The sequence below is a fragment of the Salvelinus namaycush genome, unplaced genomic scaffold (genome assembly GCF_016432855.1).
Source record: "Salvelinus namaycush isolate Seneca unplaced genomic scaffold, SaNama_1.0 Scaffold687, whole genome shotgun sequence".
NCBI lineage: Eukaryota > Metazoa > Chordata > Actinopteri > Salmoniformes > Salmonidae > Salvelinus > Salvelinus namaycush.
This window is the reverse complement of record NW_024061405.1, coordinates 117815-132700: the sequence shown is the minus strand read 5'-3', so window position 1 is coordinate 132700 and position 14886 is coordinate 117815. Positions and strand designations below refer to the sequence as shown.

Genomic DNA, 14886 nt, shown 5'->3' with positions numbered 1-14886 from the left:
TACCTAACTCCCACCACAGGAGGGCACTAAAACAGAAGACAACACTGCTTCCCGGAGTCCTCTGATAGTTATCGGTGTCCCACAGTCCAATCATGAGGAACTCGAGGGTGAAGTTTCCCCTAGGATCAGCTTCCCTTCCCCCAGTCCTAACCTTAACAATTAGTGGGGGAAATTAAAAACTGTCCTAAGATCAGAGTCTAGGGGCAACTTCGCCCTACATGATGAGGCACTTAAAGGAGGAATCGTATAGACTAGCATTCATTCACTAGTAATAAGGCGAAGCACCAGTGGTATGAAACCAACAGGTCATACAGAAGAAACCCTGAGAGTCAGTGGGGAGTAAAGCCAGAGCCAGCGCAGTCAGAGCACGTTTAGCCGGAGAGAAACATTTGTCCATTCCTCTCGGGCCACTAGGCAGCCTTTCAGGTTATAACTAACAGCCACGCCCACTCTAAAAGGTCCCCAGACTTCTAATTGGTCAGTGGTTGGCCGATGTCCAGCCTCCTCTGGGCGGAGCCTCGTCGGCGGGCCACGGGGGTTGTGGTGGCCGTTCCCAGGGTCCCCGGCGTCTGGAAGAAGGCCTTGGAGCCACCGCCAGCTGCCGCCTCCTTGGGAGTCTGTGGTGTCTGTGGAGGAGAGACAAGAGAGTGAGGCCCTGAAACCACACAGTTTAAGGAACACTGCATCTGCCGAGCATCTCACTCCAGATGAATAATCAACTCTGGCAGTAGAGTATCACTGTGACAGTATTCCATCTACCCCTCACCCCCTCTTCCAAATACCAGCCTTATAAAATACCACTCAACTCAATTCTAAGAAACACAATGTTTTCCAGTGAAGGAAACATTTCAGCTTGAACGTGGGCACTGTGAAACATAGCTATGCATTTCTAAGCAGAGCAAGAGAACAACCTCAATTTGGAAACGGACCACTTGTATACAGTCTTCATTCCATCAATGTTAGGAGAGGGAGTGCATAGCAGGAATGGGAGACCGTGTAGATGGCTGATTCATTTGTTACGGATGTACACGTTGGCTCGTCCAATCATTAATAATGTCCCTTCATTTGGCGCTGAAAGTCTAACGAGGGAGTCTGTGTCCAAAATGGTACCCTATTCCCTACATAATGCACTACTTTAGACAAACGTCCTATGGGCTCTGGTCAAAAGTAGTGAGTTATAGCTATAGGGAATAGAGTCCAATTTGGGATGCAACCGGAGTCTGAGAAGTGTCTTCGAGGCACAGAGTGACGTCATCAGAGAGACATCATCAGAGCGACGTCATCAGAGCGACGTCATCAGAGCTATATTGGGGAGTTTGTCTTTTAATGACCAAAAGAAATCATGAACTCTGCTGAGGTGAATAAAGCTATATTTTCCTTTCCGGGGATAATCTTTTTAAAGCAGACGAAAGCTGAACTGCTGTGGAGTAGTTAAACATGATAAACGGAATTTGACGGTGGCATTTCCAGTGTTTGTCTGCTACACAAAAAGGTCATACATCATGTGACTGGATTTAACAGCTTTCCAAATATAATCTGATCCATGTGAAGTGGTTAAGGCACTGTCTGTCTGTCTGTCTGTCTCTTCCTGCCTGCCTGTCTATCTATCTATCTTCCTTCCTGTCTATCTGTCTGTCTATCTTCCTGTCTGTCTATCTTCCTGCCTGCCTGCCTGTCTTCCTGCCTGCCTGCCTGTCTTCCTGCCTGCCTGTCTTCTTGCTTGTCTCACCTGTGTCTCTGTCTGGATGAAGGTCAGAGGCGGCCTGGACTCCAAGGGAGAATGTGGAGGTATGGGTGCCGACCCGAACAGCCTGTGCTGCTCTGGACTGGATAGGGCCGGCGCCACTGCCACCCCATTGAACTCCGGGGCTCCGGCCACTGCGTAGGGCCCGGCGGATCCCACCACGAAGCAGGCGGGGGACATCATGGCAGACATGTTGAAATTGAGATTGGCATCGCCCCTGTTGGCCATGAGTGGGTAGGGGGAGAGGGTGGAGGAGGACACGAGGACATAGGGCAGGGTGCCAGCAGGTAGAGTCAGGCCGCCTGTCGTCTGACCAGCAGAGAGGAGGAAGTTGAGACTGTTGAGACCTGGAGGGGAAAGGGGTGAGTGAGGACGAGTCATCTGTGAAAAATGGCACCCTATTCCCTATTTAGTGCACTACTTTAGACCAGCGCCCAACGGAACCCTGAGGGGGAGTGGACATCGCTTCAACCAACAGGAGACGAGGTGTCGCCAACAATCACAACAACATCTAGAAAAATAGGTGTGATCGTCACTCACAATGCTTTTATCCTTGAAAGACATGGGACTGAGGTCACTACGTTAAGGACACTGCTCCTAAGAAGACCTTACAACAAGTCTATCAGCACGTCCTGTACAGTCCAATATCCATCCTGGCACAGAGTCTAAGGTCAGGTTTCAGACACGCATACAAAAAAAATAATGCTAGTGTGGATAAGAGACTTTAACTGAGCAACACTGCAACACTGACTGACTGGCACGAGTTGTTTTTAACATAGCATACCTGCAGAGTTAGGCACATAGAGGTAGTGTGAAGGCTGGACCAGGTTGTTGTGGGGGCTCTGTCTGCCCACCTCCCCGTCTCTGAGGACTCTCAATGGGGCCTCTTCCCTGATGAGCCCCCCTGGGTGCCCCAGGGAGCTGGTCCTTGGGCTGGTGGTCATCTGATAGCTGTTTCCCTCCACACTCCTCTAGGAAAAGAAAAACAAGAGACATGAGAGGAGGAGGGTGAAGTTGCTCCTAGACGCTGATCTTGGGTCAGTGTTGTATTTCCCCCACTAATAACTAAGGTTAGGATTGAGGGAGGGGAAGCTGATCCTAGAAATGTACCTACACTCTTAGAAAAAGGGGTCCCAAAAGGGTTCTTCAGCTGTCCCCATAGGAGAACCCTTTTGGTTCCAGGTAGAACCCGCTGTACGGGTATAGCCCGAAGAACCCTATAAGGTTCTAGATGGCACCTTTGCATTCTAAGAGTGTAGGGAAACTTCCTCCCCGGAGCCTGATGCGTGTGAAAAGGAAGATCAAATCAAACTTTATTTGTCACATGCCCCCGAATACAACAAGTGTAGACCTTACCGTGAAATCCTGACTTACAAGCCCTTAACCAACAGTGCAGTTCAAGAAGAGTTAAGAAAATATTTACCAAATAAACTAAAGTAAAAAATAACAAAAAGTAACAAAATAACAATAACGAGGCTATATACCTGTACCGAGTCAATGTCCAGGGGTACAGGTTAGAGGTCATTTGTACATGTAGGTAGGGGTGAAGTGACTATGCATAGATAAACAGCGAGTAGCAGCAGCGTACAAAAGGGAGGAGGGGGTCAATGTAATAGTCCGGTGGCCATTTGATTAATTGTTCAGCAGTCTTATGGCTTGGGGGTAGAAGCTGTTAAGGAGCCTTTTGGTCCAAGACTTTGCGCTCCGGTACCGCTTGCCGTGCGGTAGCAGAGAAAACAGTCTATAACTTGGGTGACTGGAGTCGGACAATTTTTTGGGCTTTCCTCTGACACCGCCTAGTATATAGGTCCTGGATGGTAGGAAGCTTGGCCCCCGTGATGTACTGGGCCGTACACACTACCCTCTGTAGCACCTTACGGTCAGATGCCGAGCAGTTGCCATACTAGGCAGTGATGCAACCAGTCAGGATGCTCTCGATGGTGCAGCTGTAGAACTTTTTGAGGATCTGGGGACCCATGCCAAACCTTTTCAGTCTCCTGGGGGGAAAAGGTGTTGTCGTGCCCTCTTCACAACTGTCTTGGTGTGTTCGGACCATGATAGTTTGTTGGTGATGTGGACACCAAGGCACTTGAAACTCTCGACCCACTACACTACAGTTAATGGGGGCCTGTTCGGCCGGCCTTTTCCTGTAGTCCACGATCAGCTCCTGTTCTTCAGTTTTTAATGTGACCCTCCCACAGCCCAATGCTGCAGCGCTCCCTGGTGCATCCCATCATTCATTTACCATGAGCTTTGATCACATTTCCCTCTCAAATAATGAGCCATGAAATTGCATGACTCATCTACAAAAATGATAGCTCTGTTTTGCTAATTTTTCAAGCAAACGTAATGTGAACTGCTATGCTTACTCTGCAGAGGATTTTGTGACTGCTTCAGGTGAATGTACTAGACTACTGGTAGGTAAGAAATACTGTGTGGATTTGAGCACACACACCATGACTTCTCTAGCTCCTCAATTTGAATGGAAGTGAGAGGCTGAGATTAATAGTCTGGGGTTTGGTACAATTACAAATATCACATGCCTCACCAAAATGATAATGACATTGTGTTTAATTACAACTTAGAATACTTTTATCCTAGTCAGTGAGCATGCAGTGATTCATATTTTAATTTAATGCTTCGCTTTCGGGAATCATTAACAAGATTTTCTGCATTTTCTGAATTAAATCACAGAATGTATGATGATGAAATATACTGAAATAATGTTGTCCTTGTACTACTTCAATGTCATCATAATGTCCTCTACTACTTCAATGTCATCATAATGTCCTCTACTACTTCAATGTCATCATAATGTCCTCTACTACTTCAATGTCATCATAATGTCCTTGTACTACTTCAATGTCATCATAATGTCCTCTACTACTTCAATGTCTTCATAATGTCCTCTACTACTTCAATGTCATCATAATGTCCTCTACTACTTCAATGTCTTCATAATGTCCTCTACTACTTCAATGTCTTCATAATGTCCTCTACTACTTCAATGTCATCATAATGTCCTCTACTACTTCAATGTCATCATAATGTCCTCTACTACTTCAATGTCATCATAATGTCCTCTACTACTTCAATGTCTTCATAATGTCCTCTACTACTTCAATGTCTTCATAATGTCCTTGTACTACTTCAATGTCTTCATAATGTCCTCTACTACTTCAATGTCTTCATAATGTCCTCTACTACTTCAATGTCATCATAATGTCCTCTACTACTTCAATGTCATCATAATGTCCTTGTACTACTTCAATGTCATCATAATGTCCTTGTACTACTTCAATGTCATCATAATGTCCTCTACTACTTCAATGTCTTCATAATGTCCTCTACTACTTCAATGTCATCATAATGTCCTCTACTACTTCAATGTCATCATAATGTCCTCTACTACTTCAATGTCTTCATAATGTCCTTGTACTACTTCAATGTCATCATAATGTCCTCTACTACTTCAATGTCTTCATAATGTCCTCTACTACTTCAATGTCATCATAATGTCCTTGTACTACTTCAATGTCTTCATAATGTCCTTGTACTACTTCAATGTCATCATAATGTCCTTGTACTACTTCAATGTCATCATAATGTCCTCTACTACTTCAATGTCATCATAATGTCCTCTACTACTTCAATGTCTTCATAATGTCCTCTACTACTTCAATGTCTTCATAATGTCCTTGTACTACTTCAATGTCATCATAATGTCCTCTACTACTTCAATGTCTTCATAATGTCCTCTACTACTTCAATGTCTTCATAATGTCCTCTACTACTTCAATGTCTTCATAATGTCCTCTACTACTTCAATGTCATCATAATGTCCTTGTACTACTTCAATGTCATCATAATGTCCTCTACTACTTCAATGTCTTCATAATGTCCTCTACTACTTCAATGTCTTCATAATGTCCTCTACTACTTCAATGTCATCATAATGTCCTCTACTACTTCAATGTCATCATAATGTCCTCTACTACTTCAATGTCTTCATAATGTCCTCTACTACTTCAATGTCATCATAATGTCCTCTACTACTTCAATGTCATCATAATGTCCTCTACTACTTCAATGTCATCATAATGTCCTCTACTACTTCAATGTCATCATAATGTCCTCTACTACTTCAATGTCATCATAATGTCCTCTACTACTTCAATGTCATCATAATGTCCTTGTACTACTTCAATGTCATCATAATGTCCTCTACTACTTCAATGTCTTCATAATGTCCTCTACTACTTCAATGTCATCATAATGTCCTTGTACTACTTCAATGTCATCATAATGTCCTTGTACTACTTCAATGTCTTCATAATGTCCTCTACTACTTCAATGTCATCATAATGTCCTCTACTACTTCAATGTCATCATAATGTCCTTGTACTACTTCAATGTCTTCATAATGTCCTCTACTACTTCAATGTCATCATAATGTCCTCTACTACTTCAATGTCATCATAATGTCCTCTACTACTTCAATGTCATCATAATGTCCTCTACTACTTCAATGTCTTCATAATGTCCTCTACTACTTCAATGTCTTCATAATGTCTTCTACTACTTCAATGTCTTCATAATGTCTTCTACTACTTCAATGTCATCATAATGTCCTCTACTACTTCAATGTCATCATAATGTCCTCTACTACTTCAATGTCTTCATAATGTCCTCTACTACTTCAATGTCTTCATAATGTCCTCTACTACTTCAATGTCTTCATAATGTCCTCTACTACTTCAATGTCTTCATAATGTCTTCTACTACTTCAATGTCTTCATAATGTCCTCTACTACTTCAATGTCTTCATAATGTCTTCTACTACTTCAATGTCTTCATAATGTCCTCTACTACTTCAATGTCTTCATAATGTCCTCTACTACTTCAATGTCTTCATAATGTCCTCTACTACTTCAATGTCTTCATAATGTCTTCTACTACTTCAATGTCTTCATAATGTCTTCTACTACTTCAATGTCTTCATATCATCATAATGTCTTCTACTACTTCAATGTCTTCATATCTTCATAATGTCCTCTACTACTTCAATGTCTTCATATCATCATAATGTCTTCTACTACTTCAATGTCTTCATATCTTCATAATGTCTTCTACTACTTCAATGTCTTCATATCTTCATAATGTCTTCTACTACTTCAATGTCTTCATATCATCATGCTGTCCTCTACTACTTCAATGTCTTCATATCATCATAATGTCCTCTACTACTTCAATGTCTTCATATCATCATAATGTCCTCTACTACTTCAATGTCTTCATATCATCATCAGAAGCTCTCGATTCTCTAATCAATCAGTATAATGTTGCTAAGAAACTTGAGGAAACCTCTTTTCATTATGAAGAGATCGCTGAACATAAACAGCACATTCTTCTGAGTTATGTCTTTCACCTTCACATGTAATAAACCTTACAAAATCATGGTCTGTCTCTCAAATGGCACCCTATTCCCTATATAGTGCACTACTTTTGGTCAGGGCCCATAGGGAACAGGGTGTCATCTGGGACACAGCCGTGGAGGAAAATGAAACTCCCTCCTTGGAGAAAACATTCCCATACGTAAACAAACCATTTGGTAACTCACTGGTCTGACCCCCCCCCCCCCCCCCCCCCCACGAGATCAGGACTGAGTCCCAAGTGGCACCCTATTCCCTACATAGTACACTACCCTATAGACCCTGGTATAAAGTAGTGCACTATATAGCAAATAGGAAGCTACACAGATACTTCCAGTACACATGTTGAATTAAACCAACAGAGGACAAAGTTATGTACTGTGATCTTTAGAGTGGGTCTAACTGGAGTGTCCAGACAGACAGGCAGTTCTGTGTGTGTGTGACTTCTCAGCAGTCCTATCAGTGTGTGAGTCACTCTTATAAATAACAAAAGGGCATCATTGGGAAGCTCATTATTGACAATGCATAAAGGGTGTACTGGTCACCTTGGAAACCAACCAGTGTGTTATTAAGACTGAGGGTTCTATTCAATCAGATCTGCTTTATGTGACATTGGCATAGAGATTGTTTTGGCGGTGTAAGAGGTAGAACTGCGTTAGAGCTGTCAAATCCACAAGCAGCTCACGTCATTATACCTAAAGCGGACATTGCCATTGGCTGCACAGAGTCGCATTATGAGAATCCCATGCAGCCTCGTTTACAAGATTGAACGCTGATAGAACTCCTCATTATTTCTATGTAGCCTACACTTTCTCCTTCTGAACTTCCACGTGAGTGGGACGGTGTGGCTTCGTGACAATGATCAAGACCGATTTGACAGCGCCAATGCAGTTCCACCTCCGACACTTCAGCTATGAGGGTGTCAGCTATCACCGGTTAACGCTTGATCTGATTGAATCTAGGCACGAGACGTTACAGTATGAAGCGTCGCTCTCCCTGACCTGTCTTGTCGGTTGTCAAATCACCACGCTTCTAATTTAAAAGGGGAAGTTTAGTTTTTCACAACTTTCAGGGTGAGGAACCCTCTATCGTTAAGTAGTAAAACACTGAACTTCCCCTTTAAATATGGATCATACATTACTGTGATTGGTCTAGCAGGAGGAGGATGATCTACAGTGATCTAAGGTCAGAGTTGATCCTAGGTACAGTGTGGAAATATGGACAACGACTACCTGAAGCGTGTCAGGCTTATGGTCAATCAGAGATCCACAGTACATCTGTGGATTTCACTTTTCTCCACAAACTCACCCTATCAGATAGCTCCGTCTCAGGCGACTCCCTCTTCTCCTCCACTCCTTCATCCTGCTTCCTCTTCCCCAGGATGCTCTCTCTGGACCCTGACCCCGGTGACCTTTGAACTTCCGTGGTAAAGCAGTCAAGCCCATCCTGCGCCGCCGGACCTCCGTACAGCATGACCACCGAGGCCTGGGACAGGCTGGGTAGGTAGGCCATGTGGTGGGGATGGGGGGGAAATGGGGGTTGTGGGGACAGGGGTCCCACGTATGAACCCTCTGGGTGGACGGGCACGGCCAGGGGGGCCAGGCCCGGGGAGCAGAGCAGGGAGTTGCCGTCACTGTGGGTGGGGCTCTGAAGTCCGCCGCTGGGGTGGGAGACACTGCAAAGACACAGAGGAACCAACTTAGACATATGTTTCTGTCATTCTCTCCAAGCAAATGCTCTGTAGCAGGGCTGTCAAATTCATTTCCTGGAGGGGCCGAGTGTCTGCGGGTTTTCACTCCAATGAATGATATTAATTAGGAACTCTCTAGGTCTTAAATCAGACATGGTCTTCTAGGAACTGAGTTTCACACCCCTGCATTATACTGTTGATAAAAAAGATTGGACATTAGAATGTAGAAACATATAGTAGTAAAATCCTTCGATGTTATTTTTGCCAGAACAACAGCACAATGTGGTGACGGTTCATTAGCCAGACCAGATTTCAACTGGGAAAAATACAACAACAAAACACTCCCTCTCAGCAGTTTGGAACCAGCGACCTTTACTCCTCCATCCCCACTCCAAAAACACTTAGAGCAGCAACAGCCTTGAGACGGCTGTGGCTTGGCCACCAGTGAAGTAGCCACCACATCCCTAGTAGAAATGGTCAGAAACCGAGAGGACCAGGAGACACTGCAGCCAACTCATGTAAAACATGTCAAACCCAGCCTAAACAAACACCAGGGTAAGAGTAAAAACTCAAAGCGAACCATTACGAAAACCACCTTTTATAAATTAAATGAACTGTGAGACGTGGACCAATAACAGTTTGCAGAGAGTTTCAGCCGGGCCTATTAAAAACTCCAAGCCGGAGCCTCTGGAGCTGGTCATTTGCACGCATCACTTCCTCTAAGGGCCCAGTTTCCTGTTCCTGAGTTGCAACTAAATCACCACATAGGCCGTGTCTCAAATGGCCCCTTATTCACTATATAGTGCACTACTTTTGACCAGGGCACATAGGGCTCTGGTCAAAATAGTGCACTATATAGGGTGCCATTTGGGACACGTCCATATATTTTATTGACATGGCAGCCCTGTTGTATACCAGTGGACCTGATGTGTCATTACATTCAACCAACAAGCTAGTCCTTGGCAACAGGCAGTGTAATAGATCATGAAATGCAACACAGAAGTTGTAGATTGTTTGCAGTAAATCTAAGGTTAGTACCACTGGATGGCGTATGAAAAGTGATGGCGTGATTAGGAACAGGAGCCTGGGATGTTTGGTGTGTGTGTGAGGGAGCCTCCTTCCGTGTGTGTTCTACTTACCCTGTAACCGTGGTTCCAAACTGCAGCCGGCACACCGCGCTGCTGCTCACACACCTTCTGGAATAGTCCACTGACTGGGGAAGCAGACCTGGACAGAACCGAGGGAGACGTGAGTTAATCCAATTTACAGGTATTACTTTATTTGAATGGTCCCAAATAGATGGTTGGTAGATGTTCAACTAACTAGTTGCTTGCCCTAACCTTGTCCTAAGTCTTACCCCTACCTGTAACCCTAGCATATCAACAGATTAGTAGTTGGTTGACAGTTGACAGCTATGTGCTCTAACCCACTGAGTCATTGGGAACCAGTTGTGATGTGAGCTGTCTGTCCTGACTCCTTACCCGTGACCTCTCTGCGTGGGCTGCTGGGCGCCGAGTTGACACGGCGTTGGCTGGCCACGGAGGTGGGCACCACACTGAAGGAGGCATGGCGTGCCAGCTTCTGTTTCCTGCCACCCGGAAGAGCGATGGCCGCCACAGCCTCCGAGTACTCTGTTGAAAAACAGAGTGGTCAGTGAGTTCTGTGTGTCAGTAGGAGTAGGGTGAAGTTGCCCCTAGACACTGATCTTGGGTCAGTTTAACATTTTCCACACTAATAGTTAAGGCTAGGATAGGAGAAGAAGCTGATCCTAGATCTGTGCCTATGGGAAATTCATCCCAGAGCGTGTTAGTCTTGGTCAGTAGACAGGTTTATGATTAGTTTTAGTAGAAGTGAAGACAGTTCCATTATAAATGTATAATGAATCCATTTCCATTCACTGTAACATTGTTTAATAGATGGTCTCCCTATGAAGTACTGAGCTGATTCCCTTCCGAACCAATATGGGAGTGATGTTATTTGTTTTACCACCGAGGACCACTGTGTGAAGTGTTTTAATGAATGCTTTTAAGTGCTATCCTCTGGGATCCACATCTGGCTGTATTATTCACTACCCAAATCATTTCAATTCAATCTTACCATGGCTGCTGTGGAAGTCTGCCGGGCCGATCCATTTGAACGCAGGCTTCCTCCCCCTCTCCTCCCGGACGTGGACCTTCTTGATCAATCCCAGACTCGTCAGGACGTTGGCGATGTCATACAGTCGCCGCACCTTAGCTGAAGACAGATTCTAATCAGATGTATAATTTTTAACCCTAACCCAGTAAAAAGGACATTGGGAGGAATGTCTGGGGGTATCTGAGGTGTACAGTGACGTTGCCCCTAGACGCTGATCTTGGGTCAGTTTTGCATCTTCCCCACTAATGTTTAAGGTTAGGATTATTAGAGGAGAAGTTGATCCTAGACCTGTACTAGGGGAAACTTCAACCTGCAGCTATTTGGTGGCTGGGCTGTGATCATTAGGCCCCAAAGGGGAGAAACTGACTGAAACAGGCAGGGAGTACCTGGACTTGATGTTGTGTCAGAGGCTCTTTGACTGCACGGCAAAACCCTCAAGAACCCCATGAGCTCTGGTCAAAAGTCGTGCACTATGTAGGTAATAGGATGCTTACTTTTGTACTTGCTGTGGCTGGCGGGGTCCTGGCTTTCCTCGATGAGGATTTTGGCGGCCACGTCCAGAGTGACCGTCTGGGTCCTGGACACCAGGAAGAGCATGACAAACTTCTGACTCATGATGCGTAGGGACTTGTCTTTCCTGGTGCTGGCGGCCGCTGCAACAGACAAGCAGGACAAAGTTAAAGGGAATACGGGGTCCTATTCACTAAGTGGCAAACGGAAGAAAATGGACAGAAACAGAGAGGGAACTACCTGAACTTGTTTCCGCTTTTCCGTTGCAAAACGTTTTGCGATGGTGTGCACTAATGAATAGGACGTTGCAGTGGCTTGTATGGTCTAGTCACACCCTCCTCCTATAATAATACTACTTTATGGTCCATGTTACAGAGAACGATGGAAATTTGATTCAAGACCTGAGTTACCTGTCAAACAGGTGGTCTTGTCAAACAGGACCATAATACGAACGACAACGTTCCTTATTCAGTGAGAGAAAGTGACTCTGCCCTCCTCTCAAAGGGACACATTATGACGGGAAGTGGCAGGCCTAGTGTTCTGCAGGAGGGGACGCCAGATCCATGGCAACCACTGCCTCTCTAGGGAACAGTAGCTTTGGATTCTGTTAGCTAGCTACATGCAGCTACCTAGTTAGCTAATTAGCCACGTTGAAACACACAGCCCAGCGTCGTCCAGGTTAGGGTTTGGCCGGGGTAGCTGCCATTGTAAATAATAATTTGTTCTTAACTAACTTGCCTAGTTAAGGTTAGGATTGGGGGGAGCTTCTCTTGATAGGTAATGGATCACTTCTACCCTGTGTCGTTATTAGTCAAACAGTCTGGTTAATTAACTTCAGCGGGTGTTTGGAGATTACTAGTTAATATGTGCCACATCAAAAGCTCAGCTGCCAAGCTTCACTCCTGTCGCCATTCCTCTGCTGTCATCTCCCAGTTGTATTAGTGATCCATCACATTGACGAGGAGCGCTTGGTCATCACACACATTAACACAAAGAATCCCATCAGCCTTGATTAACCCGGGAGGCCGCTGCCCCCTACCCTCGTCTCCATGACGATGAGGAATGCTTTCACTGACTTGGGCTTAAAGGCAAATTTATTTGAATTTTTTATTAAACCTTTATTTAACCATTAGTGCGGAAAATGCAACACTGACCCAAGATCAGCGTCTAGGGGCGACTCCACCCTACTCCTCTCATGGAGACGGTTGACCAGAATACATTCTGGTCTAGAAAGTATCTTGTTCCAGTTAACCTAACATTCAGTAAATCAGATTTCCTGTATTTAGACAGAAAATCGGACAAAATCATTTTGTCAAACACACACCACATCCAATCAAATCCAAACTTGAGTTGCAGAGGGAGCATGAAGGCACTCCAAATCTCCCATTGACATACATGCATAATTGACACCAAACTTCTAGCTTCAGTCACACATCCCAAATTATAATAATTCAACCCTGTGTCCATCAGCCGCCCCTGATGTAGCGATCGCAGATTGTCCCTTTAGGACAACATAAAACTAACCCAAAGTCAGCGTCTGGGGGCATTTCCCCTACTCTGCTCTCACCACAGCTGGAGTCTCCTTCCCCTCCCTCTGGGGTGTGTGTGGTGGCTCCCTCTCTGTGACCGCCCTCCCCGGCCTGCTCCATGTGCAGGTGGTAGCGCTGCTGCCTGCCCATCCCCTGCAGCTCGGCCAGGGTGGACCCCAGGCGCCGCCGCCCGTACCACACGTACTGGTTCTTAGCCACGCGCCCTACGATCATCAGAGACTCCAGGACGTTTATGATGTCGTAGATCCGCCGCCGCTCCACCCCTAAAGACAGACAGACACCAGGGACAGGTCAGACTGGGGTCAGCAACATGATTTCAGTGTTCTGTTATGTGAGCTGGTTATATAACAAAGCTCTAACTAAGGTACCTCAACAGGATTTAATGACGCAGCAGATCATTTCTGGCTGCATCTTAACTTTCCTCATAGTCTCAGACATGGATTGGTTTATACTACAACCTGGTGCTATTCTGGAAGGTACAGTGGGATACGAGGGCTCTGCGTGAAGGTATCCATAGCAACCGTTTCCAAAATCCAATAGTGTATGATATTTCACATAGCTAATGTAATATCCGTTTTATGAGCGATTTCCATTATGGTCTTCCATTATGGTTACCAATTATGGCAGCCTCCCTGAGCCGGGTCGTGTTCATTAGTCATAAAACGGAAGACAACGGGTCATTTGTAGCTGAGTTGGGAGAGCATGATTCATATAACACAAGGGACAAGGGATCGATTCTCGGTACTGCCCATATGTATAATGTCTGCCCGCCTGACTAAGTTGCTTCGGATAAAAGCGTCTGCTAAATGGCATTTATTATTTAACGGACTGAAACAGGGAGGGACTGTTGAAACGTTTGCAAAACATTTTACATCGCTTGCCCTGATGAACATGACCCAGGTGTAGCTGTAATCTCCCTCTCTGGATTCATTGGCTCTTACCCAGGCTGGTAGACACCTCATCCAATGAGATACTGATGGTGTCAGAAGTTGGATAGTCCGGATACAGGGCCAGGAACTTCTGGCACAGCAGGCCCAGGCTCTTCTGCTTCCTGCTGGGCTTCCTTTCCCCCTCTTCCTCCTCCTCGTCCACCACATCAAACTGATCAGAGAGACAAAGCATTGTCAAGAAAGTAATTGAGTCCAGAATCGTAAGAATTTACTACAGCATGATACTTTTAAGATTTCAGCATCTATAAATCCATTAGTTGGACGATGATAATACAATCCAACAGTATGATGATAATGTCACTGTATATATTCAAGATAACAGCCCTGTGGGCCCTGGTTAAAAGTGGTGCACTATAAAGGGAACAGTGTGCCATTTGGGGTGCAGTCGGTGAGTGGTCAAAGGGTACCTGGCACGGGCCATCCACCTCGACATCCTCCACTGCTCTCTCATTCTCAATGGGCCTAAACAGAACCTTCTTCATCTCTCTGTCGCGGATGTCAGGGCTGGCAGCACTGATGAGCATCCTGAGGTTGGCAGTGGGGGTCCAGGGGTCCGCGTGGGGAGGCGCCCCCCACTCAGAAGGCTTAACAGGGGTGCTAGGGAGGTGTTCCGGGGTGGGAGGCTTACTGCCGTACAGCAGCATGGTGGCCGTGGTGTCCATCTTGTGAGGGGTGGTTCTTCTTCGCTCCACACATCTGTTCTCCTGTGAAGGAGCACAATGTTATGAACTTTGATTAAGTGGGGTGGAGTGATATGAAATGTGGTGCATTTGTAGGCAGATCTACTTAATATAAATAACGTAAGCATAACTATCTACGGTTTTTACTTTTTAATTACCATTTATAATATATATATATTCCCCCTCGCTCGACT

General features: G+C 45.1%; 1 protein-coding gene across 1 annotated transcript; it reads right to left on the bottom strand.

Moving 5' to 3' along the window:
* Positions 1-235: 235 nt before the first annotated feature.
* On the bottom strand, positions 236-14674 carry LOC120042434 (transcription factor E2F7-like). Its single transcript, XM_038987275.1, has 12 exons — positions 14420-14674; positions 14225-14236; positions 14004-14139; positions 13086-13325; positions 11497-11655; positions 10964-11101; positions 10355-10497; positions 10006-10079; positions 8485-8851; positions 2529-2715; positions 1730-2091; positions 236-626 (listed from the first exon to the last, which is right to left on the bottom strand). Exons 1-12 carry the CDS (start codon positions 14672-14674, stop codon positions 471-473), a joined length of 2229 nt encoding a protein of 742 aa, XP_038843203.1. The 3' UTR covers positions 236-470.
* Between the last annotated feature and the right edge of the window lie 212 nt (positions 14675-14886).

Excerpts from the sequence above, each read along its gene's own strand:
- LOC120042434 (XM_038987275.1), bottom strand. The coding sequence starts at position 14,674 with ATGGACACCACGGCCACCATGCTGCTGTACGGCAGTAAGCCTCCCACC. Across the intron at positions 11,656-13,085 it reads GGGAGGGGAAGGAGACTCCA|CGGCCGCCAGCACCAGGAAA; the intron begins GCTGTGGTGAGA and ends TGTCTGTTGCAG. Across the intron at positions 10,498-10,963 it reads AGACTTCCACAGCAGCCATG|AGTACTCGGAGGCTGTGGCG; the intron begins GTAAGATTGAAT and ends GTTTTTCAACAG.